The 16,997-nt window shown below is 51.0% G+C and overlaps 3 protein-coding genes across 9 annotated transcripts; 1 reads left to right on the forward strand and 2 right to left on the reverse strand.

Moving 5' to 3' along the window:
* Positions 1-489: 489 nt before the first annotated feature.
* LOC102683752 (glutamate-rich protein 6) lies at positions 490-11,826 on the reverse strand. Of its 4 annotated transcripts, XR_011191434.1 has the most exons (14): positions 11,522-11,826; positions 11,232-11,301; positions 10,751-10,860; positions 10,116-10,177; positions 9,834-9,959; positions 9,264-9,365; positions 7,239-7,396; positions 6,803-6,870; positions 6,381-6,541; positions 6,103-6,185; positions 5,111-5,266; positions 4,701-4,929; positions 4,197-4,598; positions 490-3,858 (listed from the first exon to the last, which is right to left on the reverse strand). XR_011191434.1 is itself a non-coding variant. In XM_069197521.1 (13 exons), exons 1-13 carry the CDS (start codon positions 11,628-11,630, stop codon positions 4,326-4,328), a joined length of 1,707 nt encoding a protein of 568 aa, XP_069053622.1. In that variant the 5' UTR covers positions 11,631-11,826; the 3' UTR covers positions 490-4,325. The 4 variants fall into 4 exon arrangements, 3 of the variants coding, with proteins under 3 accessions (XP_069053622.1, XP_069053623.1, XP_069053624.1); XM_069197521.1 differs by having other exon boundaries at positions 490-4,598; XM_069197522.1 differs by having other exon boundaries at positions 490-4,598; positions 11,161-11,301; positions 11,522-11,548.
* On the forward strand, positions 759-3,899 carry tsen34 (TSEN34 tRNA splicing endonuclease subunit). Its single transcript, XM_015360798.2, has 4 exons — positions 759-1,121; positions 2,030-2,165; positions 2,765-3,043; positions 3,370-3,899. Exons 1-4 carry the CDS (start codon positions 759-761, stop codon positions 3,555-3,557), a joined length of 966 nt encoding a protein of 321 aa, XP_015216284.2. The 3' UTR covers positions 3,558-3,899.
* A 441-nt stretch (positions 11,827-12,267) lies between the features above and the next one.
* Positions 12,268-16,880, reverse strand: LOC107079067 (E3 ubiquitin-protein ligase SIAH2). Of its 4 annotated transcripts, none has more exons than XM_069197391.1 (4): positions 16,141-16,220; positions 15,488-15,698; positions 14,934-14,999; positions 12,268-13,295 (listed from the first exon to the last, which is right to left on the reverse strand). In XM_069197391.1, the coding sequence occupies exons 2-4, from the start codon at positions 15,662-15,664 to the stop codon at positions 12,738-12,740; spliced, it is 801 nt and encodes a 266-aa protein (XP_069053492.1). In that variant the 5' UTR covers positions 15,665-15,698; positions 16,141-16,220; the 3' UTR covers positions 12,268-12,737. The 4 variants fall into 4 exon arrangements, with proteins under 4 accessions (XP_069053492.1, XP_069053491.1, XP_015216141.2 ...); XM_069197390.1 differs by lacking the exon at positions 16,141-16,220 and adding an exon at positions 15,822-16,115; XM_015360655.2 differs by lacking the exon at positions 15,488-15,698 and having other exon boundaries at positions 16,141-16,880.
* Between the last annotated feature and the right edge of the window lie 117 nt (positions 16,881-16,997).

Here is a 16,997-nt window from a genome sequence, read left to right on the forward strand (position 1 = left end):
TTCCTTAAAGATACAACTTACCTCTTTATTAAGAAAACATTAAGAAAAGAGTTGATCAGACCCAGCCGAGGAGGCCGCCATGTTGACTGACGTCACCGCGTCCATGGGAACCGCCCCCAGGTCGCCGGAAACGCCCGAGCCCTTCCGGAGACGACCGAAGGCTGCCATATTAGAGTTGAAATGGGATCGAGTCGTGTTCCTCCGACCGGGTGAGCAAAACCAGTTAGAGGTTTCGTGCTCTCGCCGTTAAATAGAGATAACAGCTAGGGTTTTGCATTAGAGCTTATGTTCCACTTCTGCTTAAGCAGCTTAACCTCAGTTTGAGATCCAGTATTTCTAGGGAAAGCGTAATGTGCACGTGGAGAGCTGTCTGTTTAGATAGATGCTCCGGATTGCAAGTTATTTACACTCAAATACAACGCGTGCGTTAAATTAAGAACTGTCCAAGTTGAATATTGCATAACAAAGTAACAAGTACTAGACACCACAGTACAGCAGGGTTATTTTATTAAATATTCTGATTAAGATTATAATATCAACGTGTCTCTTCAAGATTTCCATTGCACTGTCGGACTCGAGCGAGGAAGGGTTGCAGATTTGCAGACTGAGTTTCAAGTCCGAAGGCACATAGCAGGGAAAACCCGCTGCTTGATGAGTTATGCACGCTCCGTGAAGGCTGCTGGTCGGAGATAAACGGAGCTAGGAAACGGGAGAAAAAGTTTCAGAGGAACAGATGAAATAATATAGCTGTGTACCCCATGGCCGCACACCCAGGAGAGACGGGGTTTGAAAGTGAGCCAGAGACTAGGGGGGACGGGAGATGCAAACAGCCAGCCGAACCCGGGTCCGAAGAGGAGAGGCTTCCGGTTGAGCCCGGTTTGGAGACGGGAACTGCGGCAGCCCAGGTCTATCTCTGCGGCTCCACTCCTCTGCTGTGGAGGGCAGCCGACGTCCGGGGGGCCCGGGAGCGGGCGGGGGTGGTGGGCACGCTCATCGGATCCCTGGCCCGCCAGCCCCGCCAGAACCTCCGCTTGGGCCGGCCGGCCCAGCTGCTGCCGGAGGAGGCCCGCCTGCTGAGGGACACAGGCCGCGCCGTGCTGGTCACCGCAGCTCCGCCGGAGGTGAGCGCCGTCCTGGGTTTTCCTGCCTCCGTTTCCCGACACCCCGCGGTGAGAGGCTCTGGCTGTGTCAGCTTGATAGGTGACCAAGTGACGGGGAAGATCTGGTTTAATTCATCTTGGCTCTTCTAGCACGAGAAGAATGTTTATATAATGATTTATAGCCAGTTTGTACATGGGGTACACTGATATATAAACTGGCTGTAAATTAACTCCCAGCTGGCAGTCCACTGGAGCCCAGCAGGTGTGAGCCTGGTCAGTACCTGGATGGGAGACCTCCTGGGAAAGCTGAGGCTGCTGCTGGAAGAGGTGTTAGTGGGACCAGCAGGGGGCGCTCACCCTGCAGTCTGTGTGGGTCCTAATGCCCCTCGTCCTTCGGATGAGACGTAAAGCCGAGGTCCTGACTCTCTGTGGTCTTTAAAAATCCCAGGGAGTTTCTTGAAAAGAGTAGGGGTGTAACCCCAGTGTCCTGGCCAAATTTTCACCTGGCCTTTACCAGTCATTGGCCTCTTAATAACTGGCTTCCTCTTAAGAACTGGCTGAACGGGCTTCATCGCTCTGCTCTCCTCCCCACTGAGAGCTGGTGTGTGGGGAGAGGACTGGAGCATCATCCAGGTGGGGCTGCACACTGGTGGTAGTGGAGGGGATCCCCATTACTTGTAAAGCTCTTTGAGTGGAGTGTCCAGAGAAGCGCTACATAAGTCTAAGGATTATTATTAATAACTGGATTTGGCTGCCTCACCCCCTGCCTCTCTTGCTATTGAAGTCTTTGTCTGTATTGACTTTGTCTGAAATAAGTGAAAGTCTGTGACCTTGTTCAGAATAGTTCCTCATGCGAGTGCCCCCCGAGTCTCCAGATGGGGGTCCGGAGTTTGAGTTTGAACGTCAGGTAGGAAGTTTTTTTCTTCCAGGCTGAAGATGGCGTGAGGGCAGAGGAGGTGGAGAGATACCGAGAGAGGCTGCAGCACAGCTTCCTGGAGCAGAAGAAGATCGCCCTGGAGGACAGGAAGCAGGTGTTGCAGAGAGTGATGAACCAGAAACAGAAGGGTAAAGGGCTGCAGTGAGGCGTACGCCGAGCGGTTGTACGAAGCTGGGGCTGCCTGGCCGACCTCTCCTGGCAGCCTCCCAGCTCAGAGGGGTTGTTCATGTCACACTCGCTCCGAGATGCCAGTCTGTCTTTCTCCCCCGTCCCAGACTCCTTCGCCTTGCTGTCTGCGGGCAGCTGGGGGGGAACGTCCTTGCCTGTGGAAGGGGTGCCGATCTCCTCCGCCGAACGGGGATAGGCACGCTGAGCCGGTTACGGGAGGGACTGTCCGTCTGAAGCCCAGGCCGTGTTCAGCTCTGCTGGGTGCGCCGGCCCCAGTCTCGCGCCGCTCCTGACCGCGATCGATTCCCGGCGCTCCTCGCGGCTGCCGTGTCGAATTGTGCCGCGGCAGAAAAGGACCCGCGCCTTCGCTGCTGTCCAGGGGGCGGCGCTGTGCGGCCGAGCGGGCGTGGTCGAGTGCCAGCAGGGGCAGCAGCTGAGCTCCGCCGACTCCTCGGCCCCCGCGGAGCTCCACGCTGCCCAGACCGCGGCAGGAGCTGGCTTCCCTTCTCTGGCCCGCTCGCTCGGCCCTCTGGGACTCTGACCCTTCTTCCTCTTCCAGACGGGGGCGCCGCCGGCGCGGAGCTGCCACTCAGGGATCGGCTGAGCTCCCTGGAGAGCTCCTTCACGTTCCCCGAGGCGGCGACGGCGGTGCAGCTGTGCACCGCCAGGGCGCGACTCGGGTACGAGCCGGAGGAGCGCCTCCTGATGGCCGCCGACTGGCCCCAGCCGCGCGACGAGAGAACGGAAGCGCGGTATCGGGTGTACCGGGACCTGCGGCGGCGGGGCTACTACGTCACGCCCGCCGGCAAATTTGGAGGAGACTACCTCGTCTATCCAGGTATGTATTCACCGGGAGCCTCCGACTCCGGTCCTGGAGTGACTGATCTCCTAGGGAACTCCCGGAAGTAATCAAATAAGCAAGTAACGTATTCGATGAAGGCAAATGATTCGTTAACGATCTCTAAATTGCTTAATTTAACAAGTGGCTGGTCAGGGCTAGCCTGTGGCAGGCCTGTAGAAGCCGGTGATTTCGCGATGAGCTGTGAAACCCGTTGGGTGGGGGCTCTCCTGGACCGGGGTCGGACCCTCCTGTGCTGCGTCACGCGAGACCGCGCGCACAGAGGGGTGTCCGCGCCTCAGAGTGCCTGTCCGCCTCTCCTCCAGGGGACCCCCTGCGCTTCCACGCTCACTTCATCGCCGTGTGTCTTCCCCCGGAGGCCGAGACGCCGCTCAGCGACCTCCTGGCTCTGTCCCGGCTGGGCTCCAACGTCAAGAAGACCGTGTTGCTGTGCTCCCCGGGCGAGAGCGGGGGGGTCGTCTACACCTCCCTGCAGTGGAGCGGCATGGTCTAGGCGTGGGGGCGGCGGTGAGGAGGAGGGGGCTCCTGTGGGGTGCGGAGGGACGCCCCGGGGTCCCGCCGATGACGAGGGTGCTGTTGGAAAGTGTGCACAGGCTGGCCTTTCAGATGACCTTCCTCCCTGCCAGCACTGCGCCGTTCCCGTGCCCGTCTCACAGATGTGCCTTTCTGCCTTCGGAGTCGGCTTTCTTCTTTTAACCTGGACGAACCTCAAGCCTGCTTGGACGGAGTTCTGCGCCTTTGCTACTTGCACAGCTGGAGTAATAAAAATCCAGTGGTCAGGAGGGGGTATCGTTCTGTATGGATAAAGACAATAAATGACTTTTTTTAAGGGAAATCTCGTTTTTCTTTTGTTTAACATACATGGCATAATCTAGCTTTAGCACGTGAGAACTGTGATTGAGGAATGCAGTTTTAATATTCCACGCAGACAGGATTAGAAGCATCATGTCTGTTGCTTGCAGAGATGGGCTCCTGGGCCCCCCCACAACCCTGATGTGGGTGAAGCAGTTAAGAGAAGAGATGGGTGAAAGTCTGAGAGGAGACGGCTGTGTTTGTCGTGTTTGCACAGCGTGTTCCAGGGTCGTGTGTTACACTCCTATATACGAAGAAAAAAGGACTGGCGCGCCTTTACTTGAACACAGCCCTGTCAGTTCACAGCTGGCGGTAATGGAAGAGTTTCCCGTTGATCGTGCAGCTGCTTTGCCGGGCTGGCGCGAGCTTTTCCCGCGCGGCCTTTGGCGGAGCGGGGTGGCCGGCGAGGTCACAGGCAGTCTTTCACCGAGCCTTCGATGAACGCCCTCTCTCCCTCGTCCAGCGGCAGGGCCCCCGCCGAGCAGACGCTCCACAGCCTCCGGCTGAGCGAGGTCAGGTACGAGGGGGGCTTGGGTCTGGGCGGCTGCCCGTGGGCGGGGAAGCGCAGGCAGCTGTGCAGCTTGTGCAAGGCGGAGTGCAGCTTTATCCTCCCCGCCAGCAGGAGCAGGTCCTCCTTCAGCAGGGCGGGCCTGACGGGGGGAGCGAGTCTGGGCTCCTTTACCTGGGGGAACGACGAGACGGTTACCGGCTGACGGCAGCTGAGAGCCCCTCCCCAACACCGGGGGACGGGTCTGATTCATGCCTTCCAGAACGCGTGCTGCACCTGCAGGACCGTGCCCACGCTGAACCTGGCCTGCTGCCCCAGAGCCAGGAAGGACACGGACATCTTCCTTTGTTCCAGCACGCGGACGCCGACGTGAGGGTTCAGCGACAGGAACAGGGGCTTGAAGGGGGATGGCCGATCGGAGGCAGGGAGCTCGCTCCACCTCCACCTCCGCAGCTTGGCGCCCCTCTCATCCAGGCACAGCCCGCCGAAAAGATCGATGCTCAACCTGCGCCGCACAGGGGGGGAAATGATCATCATGGCGATGCTTTTGCATTTGAGACTCAAATGGATCGTCTTGGGCTGTTTCTGTTCATTGGTGCATGAGCAATGTTGATTCAATCACTGCACTTCAGGGCAAAGAATTGTTACAGAAAAAGAGCTAACCGGAAATTGGAGACGGACCCTACCAAACAACTCCATTCGGGTGATAGCAAGTGGCTTTTCCGTTGGACTGGAATATGGCCCGGATGGCCGCTTCTCCCAGCCTGTCCTCCTGCACCACGCATGCGGATTCATTTTTCTCATTGACAATGACCAGGATTGACAGGTTTCCAGAGGGATAACTAGGATGCTGATGATAAGGAACATGAAACAAGCTATATCGCGTTAAAACAAGGGTAAATCAGCACGAGTGATGGAAAAAATTGAAGAGATGCTTATCCCAAGTGCTTGATACATACGCTTATAAAAGCAAACAATGGCAATCTCTGGCACAGGGAGAAATTAAATTGACAAGCAAGGTTAGGACTCTGTCTTTTACCACACCTTTATGCATTTCAGATACTGAAAAGCAGAGTACCAGTAAGTATATTTAAGACAAAGATCACAAAAAGCTTATGAAGGCCTCCCTAGCACTGGAATAGGGTATATATAAAATCTACAAGATAGTTATTGGATTATTCTTTAGTGAATTCAAGTACATTGTAGATCAAGGAGGGTTTTTCATTAGCATTGCATATAACTCCCCTCTGCTGGGATGATCACAATGATTCTCATATTCTTTCATCTGGTTTCTGGAGCTCCGCTAGGTTGCTTTGTTACTTATGCAAACTAAAGAGAAAAACAAACCCTCATCTGCATTTCAAGGCCTACAGAGAATTAAAGAACAGACTATTATTTAGTTGCACAATGGATATATCTTGAGCTGTCTAAATACAGGCACACACCTGTGTTCTTCACTCCTCTTCCTCCTCGAGAAGGAGAAGAATGAGCACTGAATGCATGGCCTGATCTGAAAGGTGTGCAGACAGGTGTGGGGGAAAGAAATAGCACAGAGGTAGTCCACCACATGCAGCTCCCATTGATGGAGAGCAATAACGTCTTGATTGTGAGGGGTCACAATACTGACCCCACTCCTGCTCAGGATTTGAAGTCGAGGTGCCTGCAGTCGGAAGGATACAAGACTTGAGCTGAGCCATCAGGGAAAATGGTCAGGAACTTTTTCCCATTGGCGTAGTATTTCTCTGTGAATTTCTCCTTATCCTGTAAAAGACAGAAAGCATGTGACAAAATGCTTTAAAAGACTGTTAAGGAAGGATAAAATACTGTGGTAGATTTAAGGCTGGTGTTTGTGATTATGTGGGAGAGCTAACAGTGCCCTGTGGCACACAGTCAGCACCCCCAGCCTACTGGTAAAAGGTTCAGCAGAGGTGTTGTGTCTGAGGAGGCCAGACTCACCCTGCTGTGTGTCAGGGTGAAACCCCCCTCGAATGTGAAGAAGACTTCCTCTTCTCTTCCGGCTCCTTCCGGCGTCTCCGTCTCCTGAACTACAGTCCAGCTTCCCTCCTTCGGCACACAGCTGGACAGCTGGTAGCTAATGGTTTTCATGGATTTGGAGTCTGGGTATGTCGATAAGAACACAAGTGAAAAGGGAAAGCAGGACGTCTTCACATACAGTGTATTTCCTAGGTTTGTGGATAAAACTGCCGATACGTTTTAAGCAGCCCAGAAGCTATGGTTATAACTGCAAATATCTGAGTTTTTCAATTGCCTGCATCATGTTTTTTTTCTCAGACTAGCTCAGCGTCATCAAAAGTCACAATTTAATGAGATGGAATGACATATCGGGTATAGAGACGGGGTACTGTAGTTGAACTCACAGCTATTGGGGACGGGATCATTCAGCTCAGCTGTCTGGTAATACTTCTCAAGGGCTCGTTCTTGTAGCCTAATGAAGGAAACACAGGTGAAAGTTAGTGCTTTTCGGGGGTTTCTCCCCATGGTCTCAGTATAGGTGTGAAGCACAAAGCCTTGCTGTACTGTAGGGCAGAACAAACATCATATTACTACAGTGTTTCACCGCGCAGTTCACTAATGAGGATGGCAGGCTATTGGATTTCTTTGCAGTTGTGAGGGTAAGGCTGACATTGCCTGCACTGGCTGGGTAAAGAACACTTCTGATCATCCCTTCTCCTCCTCCCTGGGCTACTTCTGATCTTGGTCAAGGTTTAATGCAAGAAAAAAAAAACATTGCTTTTCTTGCAACAGGGGCAAGAAGATGACTTTGTCTTGCTCTACGTCTCAGACCGAACGTGCCTCTGGGCTGCTCTCTTCTTGGCTCTCTCTCTCTCTTGTGTGTCTTCGTCGGGGGGGTGAAGGCTGATGGTGGCCTCCCCACCCTGGTTCTCCAGAATGACACTCTTCTCCCTTACTAGGAACTCGTACAACCGCTGGTACTCTGGACAGCAGAAAAGCTGGGAGGGATAATGAAAAACAAGCGCAGTATGACTCTGACGGTTAAAATTACATGTAGAGAAATTTTAGTTAAGAGTTCTCTTAACAGCAGTTACAGTTAACATCCAGCTCTTCCTTGCTGACACCGCCAGCTGAATTGCAGGACATTTAAATATTAGACTGAATCAAGAATTAAATGGATGGTGAAAACAATAACAATTACAATCGTGATTAGTAAGGGATGAACGTCCCTTGGGGGGATATTCAAACGTTTAAATTTCGCATTCTAAAAAAAGTAAAACAACAAGCAGCCTTGAGGCAGTATATGCACAAGCTGGCTGAAAATCCAGGCAGTCACACAATTGTACTAATATTTAACAGCACGCCAGTCTCGGTTGACTCATTAAGATAGCCTTCCTAGTGGGTCAATGGAGAAGATGGGATTAAAAGATAACAGACAGAGATGGGAAAAAGTGGCGAAGAGAAGAACAGGAGAGAGACGAAACGGAGAGAGCGCACCTCGTTCAACCGACCCAGAAACCAGAGTTTGTCCAGATAATGTGAGCAGCAAAAAGTACTGGAATCTTGGCTCTGATGAAGGGACTTGTTGTCTTCGGTTTGTAACATATATCAGGCTAAAATAAATCTCTCATTGTTGAGTGATACATTATCTGAATAGGGAAATGTGTTCCCAGTTGTTCAGTCTCCGTTACAGAGAGTGATGTAGTTCTGTGTGTAATCTTTAATCTGACAGGATACTATTTTTATTACTCCTGTTCAATAGACAGTATTTGTGCCTCACTTGCCCACAGCTCTCTGTGTTTTCTGCATCTGTAGAAGGCAGTACTACAGACTACAGTATTCACAGATCTGTCAATAGTACAAGTGACGCCTTGTGTTCTGTGTATTTCAAGGTTATTGCAATTAAACTTGAGTGACCACCCTGTCCCATGCAACGGTTGGTTTTACCTGACGTTTAGTTTAATTTTTACACATTTGTAATAATAATTCATTGTATTTGTAGAGCACTTTTCACAAGAACCAGCAGCCTGACATTAAAGCAGTTCAGGTTTAGGAGTGAGAAATTGCTCCACCATTTAAGGGGGCTCCATAGAGGGGGGAGCATGCAAATCGAGTGGGGTTTAGCCAGGTCACTAGATACAGGAGCCTTGGGGGGGTATACACCACACTTCCTCTATATGCAGAACCATGTGAGTATAAGGAGATGGTAAAGTTAAGCAGAATTGTTTTTCAAGTCATGACGTCTGATGTCCATGCTTGTAGGTTAATTGTGTGCGTGTCTGTGTCTCCCCTGTGATGGACTGGTGTCCCATCCAGGGTGTACCCTGCCTTGCACCCGTTGCTTGCTGGTAAAGCCTCCAGCTCTCCGGTGTTCATCCTGAATCGGCGTCCTATGCCGACAGCTCCTGAGAATAAACATGGGTGTCTGTGAAAGTCAGGGAGCGCAAAAGGAAGATCATTTCACGAGTAAAGGAAAGGTTTGGTCTCAGCACAGCCAGTGGGAAAGACAGCCCACTCAAAGTGACCCTTGCTATATGAATGGACAGGTCCTACAGCAGCAGCTCATTGAAAGGCAGGAGACTTGCTATGAAAGGGAAAAGTCTGAAGCTGTTGTATTCGAAAACGTCAGAGGGTATTAGTGGGTTGGTGGTGTGATAACAGCTCAAGAGTGACGTGCCAGGAACTGACCCCCTCCTTCTGCCCTAGTGTCAGGAGATAAACGAACACAGATTCCAGGAAGTAATATTTCTGTGCACACAAGCATTCAGCTGATAAGGAAAGGACACAGCCGGTCACAACTTGTTTTTGATATTTGCTTTCTCGTTCATCAGAGCTGTACAATAAGGTCTCTGTCCACTTTTTCACCTCACTGGCACGTCCGCTTCCGAGCTGGTTGCAGGTGGGAAATGGCAGCGTTGGTCTGCCACAGAATTCACATTCTGCATTTGAAGCCACAGCTTCAGGGGGCTGTGAAACAACAAGAACAGACAGAAGAGATCAGCCAGGCTCTGGTTGTGTCTTTTCAGGTATCGAGCTTAAACTTATCAGCAGAGGTCCAGGGACTATTGCCCAGAAACACCTGTCACAGCTACAGACCAATGCTTCTAATGGAAGAGATCACTTTGATGTATGGAAATCAGTAACGACAACTTTTGTGCTTTAGAAGTCTTGGGCCTATAGACTCCTGCTAGGTTCTGTGATTCTGCAGTCGTGAGAATGAGTCATTTTCTAAAATTCTGTGAAGAATTAATTTGATGGAGTCAAGTGCAAATTCTTTTGCGCAAAGATCTCCTTTGACATTACTACCACCATAAAAATACACAGAGAGGAAAAATAAATGTCTTGCAAAGTCCATGTCTTTAGAAAAAAACAAAGTATTTGGATTTAGGATATTATTATAGAGAAGAATAAATAAAGCAGAAGCAGACACTGTACCTGATCAGCAACACTTCTGTAACTGGAGTTGAGGTCCCTAGATTCTTGCTTGTAGCTCAGTATAGCAGGCATTCCAATTCCAGGGATTAATGGGGAGTCGAATAGCTGCAGTAAGTCTTCAGTAAGCTTTCAGACAAAACAAATGCCATATATACAGAACGTAGAGACATTCAGTGCCTCTGCTTTGAAACAGAATGTGATTCATGTGCACATGGTAGTGTACGTTATAACAATTATCATTTGCAAACTGTACATCAGTTAGTTGAGAATAAATTGTATTACTTGCACATCTGTGAAAGTGCCCATCTCCTTTAGCTCCTGGTCTGAGCATGAAGAAACCGAATCTGAGCGGACAGATAAAAGAACACTACATGTTATCGAAGCGCAGGTAGCACAGGCCACCATAAGCTGTTTTTCTAAACATGTCACACAAAACTAGTGTAGAGCCGTGTTTAAAGTTCTAGTCCCATCACTGGAAGGTTGTGGGGTCAAATACCAAGTGAGACACTGCTGGTCTATCCTTGAGCGAGGCACCAGACCTGAATTATTGCAGTAAAATGTAAAGCTGTATGAATAGGTGGAAGCGTAGGTCACTAAAAATTAAAAGTTTGAAATTGTGGTTAGTTAATGTATTCTCTTTATAAGTAAAGAGGTTAAGACTTTAGTATACATGTATACAGTAAGTCTTTAGCTGCATTCAGGCTACCCTCACTTCCCTGGGATTCAGTTGTAATATACACACCATCCTAACAGACCAACTGAACCAAACACATCGACAAAAAAGGCCCACAAACCCTTTTGTCAGCACAAATAAAATCTGGATTGATTTATTTGAGAAAGCACTCGTTCTGTCCTTTCGGGAGAGGTGCCCATCCGAGATGTGGAGATAACTGACCGGAGATGGAGGAGCACCTTACCGGAGTCCTGAGGCCAGAGGTCACACTGACACCTTTCTCCGTGTTGGGATATCATGGATTCTCCTTCCAGTAGGACTCCACACCGAGGGCCGAGATCTGTTTCTGAATGGCTGTACCAACGTTTAATCGTTTTATTAAGGAAAAAAAGGCAAATTCTTATTATTGAGTGACTGTTTCACTGACCCGTTGAACTTGATGGGGCTTATTTTTAAGCAAAAAGAATCACATTAATGTGATGGTACAGATGCAGTGGTTTCAGTCTCATCTTTGGATCTCACAGTGGATAAGATGCAAATTTAAAAATGCATTATCTCACATCTTTACGTCAAAAGTTAACAGATAACATCCTGAACTGTCATGGCACTTGACAATGTAATTCAGAGACGTGCTTGTCACATAACATGTCCTACCACCATAATATCCGCTGAATGATGAGATGCCCAAATACCGCAGGTTTCAATATTGGCGGATGTCAACTCACTTCTCCAGCGACTGTGATGAGGAAGGGATGCAATCTTCTCTAGAAAACCCCTGGAGTATTCTGGGAAAACCTGAGAACCGAAGAAGCTATTACAGCACGTACGCAACAGCTGAGCAGGATGAATGATGTTGGCTTTAACGACACTCGTTCTTTTGAGTTTCTGTAAACTTTGCATTCCTTTGAAGTACTTCCTTAGCAATGCACCTCTTCACGCTGATGAGTTCAGCCTGAGCTATGCTTGATGCCTGAATGACACCCATCCTTTTAATACACTTTTACACCTTATTTACCTTGTAGTTTAGGCTTCTGCTCTACTACTGTGTCTTCTCGATCGTGGCCAGGCGGTGCTCTTGCCTCTGTGCCTTCCAGGTGAGAGCTTTGAACACTTTCCTCCTCCATTCTTCACACATTAACGCCGATTCCAAATAACCTTGAGGTATTGTCTCCCCTGCTTTATTGTCTTTGCCTCAGTTCTTAACTACCTCATGGAGAATTTAAAAGAACGTGAGGTGTTGCATGCCTACTGAAGGTTGCATTTTTCTCCAAACAAACCAGTGCTGAACTATAGCCTGAGATTTTCGTTCCAAGCCTAGAATTAACATCACACTGTTTGCAGTATCCTTGGAGATGGTGGGTGTAGCACATCTAGTAGCTAATGGCTACCCTTGGAATGCAGTCCACTGCTTAAAGGGAAAGTGCTCAGCATGAAGTAAAATAATGTTACTGGTCTCTTTGGTAAGTGTATGTCACAGGGACATTTGTTACCTTGGGTAAGGAAAAGGCTCTCTTTCAATGGCCTTGCTGCGATTTTTATAGAACTGCAGCCGCAGACCTCTTGGGTTCCACTTACATATTTCCTTGCTATCTCACTTAAGCTGCGTATAGCAATGGATCCAAAAAGTTCTTGAACTATATCTTTTGAGTTCATGTTTTTTCTGGAAAAAAAAAACATTCTGACCTTCTTAACTTATTTTCATTGGACTTGCAACCATCAAATTTTCCTGGGATTCCACATGTCCATTAAGAGAACCGTAAATAAGCGCTTCAACCACATCTTTTTATTGACAGTGAAACACACCTATCTTATCTGTTTTGTAACAAACAGACATTGAAAAGTACCAATTTACTTCTTCCATTTCCCCAGTACCTCCCAAGTCTTTCAAACTAAAGAGCCCCCCCCCCCAGCCTGAAGGCAAGACCCCAGGACTGGGATAACCCCGCAGCCCGCAGGCACCATGCGGCTCAGCGCTGTGCATAAAAACTCCAGGTTTTATTAAAATCATTTACAATAAAAAAAAGGACTTACTAAAGCCACACTTGTTAAATAGACAAAACGGCAAATGTTCACAAACGGCGACGCCGGTCTCGAAACCCGAGACTCTCTCCTCTCCCATCCCCAATCCCGACGGAACATCATAAAAAAACGGACGTAAAAAACGAAGAGCGCGGCGGGGCGCGGCTCCGCTCCTCCTCCCGGGCCGGGTCCCTCGCCCGCCCGCGCGCGCCTCAGGGGCAGCACGTGGAGATGGTGACGTTGATGCCCAGGTTGCCGCTGTCGGCGAAGAGGTGGGCGATGGCCGTGTCGAAGGCCAGGCAGTCGCTGTTCATGATGGCGGCCGCCACGCCGTCGTGGATGGACCGGGGCGTGGCCTCCCAGGTGAGCCGGCGGCGGTGGCCGTTGAGCTCCAGGCGGTAGGCGAAGCTCTCGGCCTGCTTGCGCGTGCCGATGAGCAGCACGATGGCGAAGAACTGCTGGTGGCCCTCGTACTTCTCCTGCTTCTCCAGCACCAGCATGAAGTGGTGGCCGAAGCAGGACTGCATCATGACCCAGTCCACCGCCCCCGGCAGGTTGATGTCCGTGGCCAGGAAGACGATGTCCTCGCCCTGCAGGGTGGTGATGCTCTTGTGGGCGTGCATCAGGTGGGGCATCACGGCCTCCAGCGAGCCCTGCCACTTGCAGGACGCCCCCGGGCAGGGGCAGGCGTAGGGCCGGAACTCGCACACGTCCTCGTGCTCCGGCTTCTGGCTGTGGTGCAGGGTCAGGGAGCAGCCCGTGGAGGCGTACTGAGGGAGACAAGCGCTGCCGTTAGAGAGCCAGCCGCCCCCCCCGTTACCTGAGCTTAAAACCGTAAAGGCTGTGGCTCCAGGACGGACAGCCGGCAGACACCGGAAACCGAAGAAGCTGGAGCGGAGAGCGGCGTGCGTGGGAACGCACGGAGGCTAGTACCATGCTAACCTTCGCTTTGTTTTTCCTACTTTTCAGCATCACAGACGGAATTTTCCATGAAGCCGCATACTTGGTTTCGCTGGGCCTACTAAATCATCAAGACCTGCGACAGCAACAGCAGACTGGCTCCTACTATTCCCAGATGCGAGGCAAAGCCTGATATTTTGGGACCAATGTTAATGAAGGCAGGCTTATTTCTAGTAGCCTAGTCTTCGTCTTGTAAAAAAAAACAAAACAACAACAAATCAATCAGCAGGTTAACGGCATTAAAGACTCATCAGCCAAGGATAAAAGAATACTTCCATCACTGGGTTTGTATCTAGGTCAGCCACAAGGAGTTCCAAGCTTAACTTCCTTCTCTGCGACCTAAAAACGTCTGGGCAAGCTTATCATTAATATTCAGGTAACAGCTATTCAGGGGCCTCGATGAGAATGAGACTTTTAGATATTTTTCCATATATTTTAGAGATACCCTTACTTGCCTGGGAAACAACTGTCATGAAACATTTGCGCTCAATCTGTAGTGCTCTTGGGTGAGGTTAACCCAGATTACAAGAAATCCTCTGAGCTGGAAAGTTGGAACAGAGAGCCTGACGTCTTCCAATCTACCCCCTAATAGTTTAGCCAAATCACATGTAATCAGCCAAGGATATAAATATATATCTAGATCGCAAAAGGGCAGGACCAGTTACAACAACACTGTGGATCCACAGTAGTTCCACAACTCCAGAGAGACACACAGTTTTAATCCTGCATTTAACACACCAGTGGTTAATCTAACTGTGCTGAAACCATCTGTAGCAGAGAGCGTGTGGTCACACAAGATTATCAACAGAGATGTCACCTTTACCATGGTATAAATGTTGATCGTGTATAACTGGGACAGTGAGGAACCTACCATTGGATTCGTACAGGGGTGGTTAGAACAGCGACAATTGCAATTAATGGATATTCTTTTGATTGCTAGTTGGCTATCAATCTGTACACAAAACAACTGAAGTAATTAAGGCGTCTAAAGCAATTTTTAGTTACTACGCTGTATGATCCGAGTGCCAAAATAACAAAGGCTCGCTCCCTTCTTCTCCTCCCTCCCTCAATTTGTGCTCAATCCCCATCTTAAAATGTGTCCGACTTGTGACGCAGCGCATTGGCAAGGTGGGCAGAAAGATCACAACTGTGTTTAACTGGGCAGAGAAAATAATGAAGATCAAACGATGCAGGGCAGCACGACACACAGTCCCGGGACTAACGCACTGGTCTTGTCACCCACCAGTTAAAAGCTGTGCCACCTGTAAGTCCCTCTTGTTCGTCACCCCAAGGGACACAGGTACCCGACGCCAAGAGCTTCAGGACAAGCAGCACGAGACACAGCACTTGCATTCGGCCTATTTAGGCATTTGATTTTGTTTCAGGTTTCTCCGAGAAAAATAAGTGACAAGCCGCTCCCTTAGCAACGCGCCGAGCTGAAGACCTACCCCGTTAAAAACAGCAGTCGCCTGCCGCCGCAGAATTGCGGTCCGCAGTCTGTGTGCGATTGCTTTCTGCGTGAATAAAGAGAATAAGCACTTTATCAGGAATCTGGCAGTAAGTAAATAGGAATTGAAAACTTTCTACCTTCTGATTACGAATGATATTATATGGATAATTCACTGCAGTTGGTGTTTTTCATTCCGTAGCGACTATGTAACAGTGAACAGTGACTTCCGCAGTGTCTGCTACATAACCCCCCTACTGCACATACAGGAGGAGGACAGTGTGGTGGCTCTGTGGCTCAGGATCTGCGCCTGTGGCTGGAAGGTTGCCGGTTCAAATCCCACAGCCGGCAAAGGAATCCTCCTCCGTTGAGCACCTGAGCAAGGCCCTTCGCCCCAACTGCTCCAGGGGCGCTGTATAAATGGCTGACCCTGCGCTCTGACCCCCAGCTTCTCTCCCTGTCTGTGTGTCTCATGGAGAGCAGGCTGGGGTCTGCGAAAAGACAAATTCCTGATGCAAGAAATTGTATACGGCCAATAAAGTGATCTTATCTTACTTTTCTTCCATCACTGGAGCACAGCTGCTTGGCACCTCTGAAAATCAAGGTCTGCTGCACCTTTTCAGGTGACCTGAGCTTGTTACTGAACTGAACAAGCCTCCATCCAGGGATCTCGAAATAGAAAGGCCAGCGCTGGACAGGAATATCTTGTTGAAAAGGCCGAAGGGGGTCCATGCACACACGAGTAAGCCACCACACCAATTCGCCCCTGATGAAGGGAAACACTGCATAGGTCAGGTTTTCTAGCCCTTTCCCCAAAAACATAGAGATAGGTCACCCCAAGTCTGTCAGAGAGTACCAGCTGGCCTGCAGTTCTCCTAATATACTGTACCTGAAAGGCAGCACCGTGTCCGAGTCACACACTCCCTGGTTCACTTTACTCTCTAAAGGAGGGGTCAGCGATGAGACACCCCTTGACGTCTAAGACACAGACCCCCACCAGCGAGTCCCGGCGGAGGACAGAAACAGGCTCACAGCGCCACCCGGACCGCGAACGGAAAGACGTGTTCTCACTCGACCTTCCTGGCGAAATACACCTGCTTGGGGCGGGGGGGGGGGGGGTTGGGGGTCTCCACCGTGCAACCTGCAGCCCCCCCCCCGGACCCCCGTGAACACGCCCGGCCCAAACCAGCCCGTCTCCGGGACCGCACCTTGCAGGGGAAGAGCACCGCCGACGCCACCTTCTCCATGGCCAGGTTGCGGATGCTCGGGCTCAGGGAGCCCCGGCACGTCGGGCAGCAGGTCAGCTTCTGTCGGCATTGGTTGCAGACCAGGTGTCCGGCCTGGCACTGCAGGATGGGCGGCAGGACATAGTCGAAGCAGACGGGGCACTCGAAGAGGGAGGTGAGCTCCTGGTGCTGCGGGGACACGGGGCCCGGCAGCACGGCGGCCGCGGCGGGGAGGGCAGCGCTGGGCCGGACGGACACCGGGGCCGCCGCCGCGGGGGCGGGGTGGTGAGCCGGCGGCGGCGGCGGCTTGATGCAGGTCTTAGTCGCGCTGGGTCCGGCGGAGGACGGGCGGCTCATCGCTGGCGGGATAAACCATCGAAGCTCCAGCGGCCGTCTCTTGGGTCTGTGGCTGTCGTCTCTTTCGGCTTGCCCGCTGCTCGCTTTTCCCCTCCTCCGGCAAAACAGGCAGCGCAAGCAGCTCCCGAAATCCCTGACGTGGGAGCCCCTGCAGCAGCTGGCTCACGGGTCCGGCCGGTCCCACATGCCGCCGGCCCCTCCCTGGGTGAGTCACAGGCCGCCGGCCCCGGGGGCTACCGAGGGCGACCCTACTAAAACACGTCTGGTACAACGACAGCAGCAGCAAAAATAAGAACTAAACGCTGGGAAGATACGGACCCAACCAACCCTCCACGGCGCGCCGTGCCCGGGGCTCTGGCGGGGAGGGAGGGGTGTCGCTGCACACGCCGACACCACGTCGTAAGCCGGCCTGACGTCAGAGAGCGTGAGCGTACGATGACGTCGGCGGAGAGGGGGCGGTACTTCTCGGGGGGTTTCCCCCT

The sequence above is a fragment of the Lepisosteus oculatus genome, chromosome 13 (genome assembly GCF_040954835.1).
Source record: "Lepisosteus oculatus isolate fLepOcu1 chromosome 13, fLepOcu1.hap2, whole genome shotgun sequence".
Taxonomy (NCBI): domain Eukaryota; kingdom Metazoa; phylum Chordata; class Actinopteri; order Semionotiformes; family Lepisosteidae; genus Lepisosteus; species Lepisosteus oculatus.

Bases quoted from the DNA above. Each gene is read 5' to 3' on its own strand.
- tsen34 (XM_015360798.2), top strand. From the start codon at position 759: ATGGCCGCACACCCAGGAGAGACGGGGTTTGAAAGTGAGCCAGAGACT. The intron at 1,122-2,029 runs GTGAGCGCCGTC...TTTTTCTTCCAG, and splicing joins TCACCGCAGCTCCGCCGGAG to GCTGAAGATGGCGTGAGGGC. The intron at 3,044-3,369 runs GTATGTATTCAC...CCTCTCCTCCAG, and splicing joins AGACTACCTCGTCTATCCAG to GGGACCCCCTGCGCTTCCAC.
- LOC102683752 (XM_069197521.1), bottom strand. From the start codon at position 11,630: ATGGAGGAGGAAAGTGTTCAAAGCTCTCACCTGGAAGGCACAGAGGCA. The intron at 9,960-10,115 runs GTAATACAATTT...TTTGTCTGAAAG, and splicing joins GCACTTTCACAGATGTGCAA to CTTACTGAAGACTTACTGCA. The intron at 6,871-7,238 runs GCACGTTCGGTC...TTCCTTCATTAG, and splicing joins AAGAAGAGAGCAGCCCAGAG to GCTACAAGAACGAGCCCTTG.
- LOC107079067 (XM_015360655.2), bottom strand. From the start codon at position 16,515: ATGAGCCGCCCGTCCTCCGCCGGACCCAGCGCGACTAAGACCTGCATC. The intron at 15,000-16,140 runs GTGCGGTCCCGG...TTATTCACGCAG, and splicing joins CGGTGCTCTTCCCCTGCAAG to AAAGCAATCGCACACAGACT. The intron at 13,296-14,933 runs GTAGGTCTTCAG...TGTCTCCCTCAG, and splicing joins CGACTGCTGTTTTTAACGGG to TACGCCTCCACGGGCTGCTC.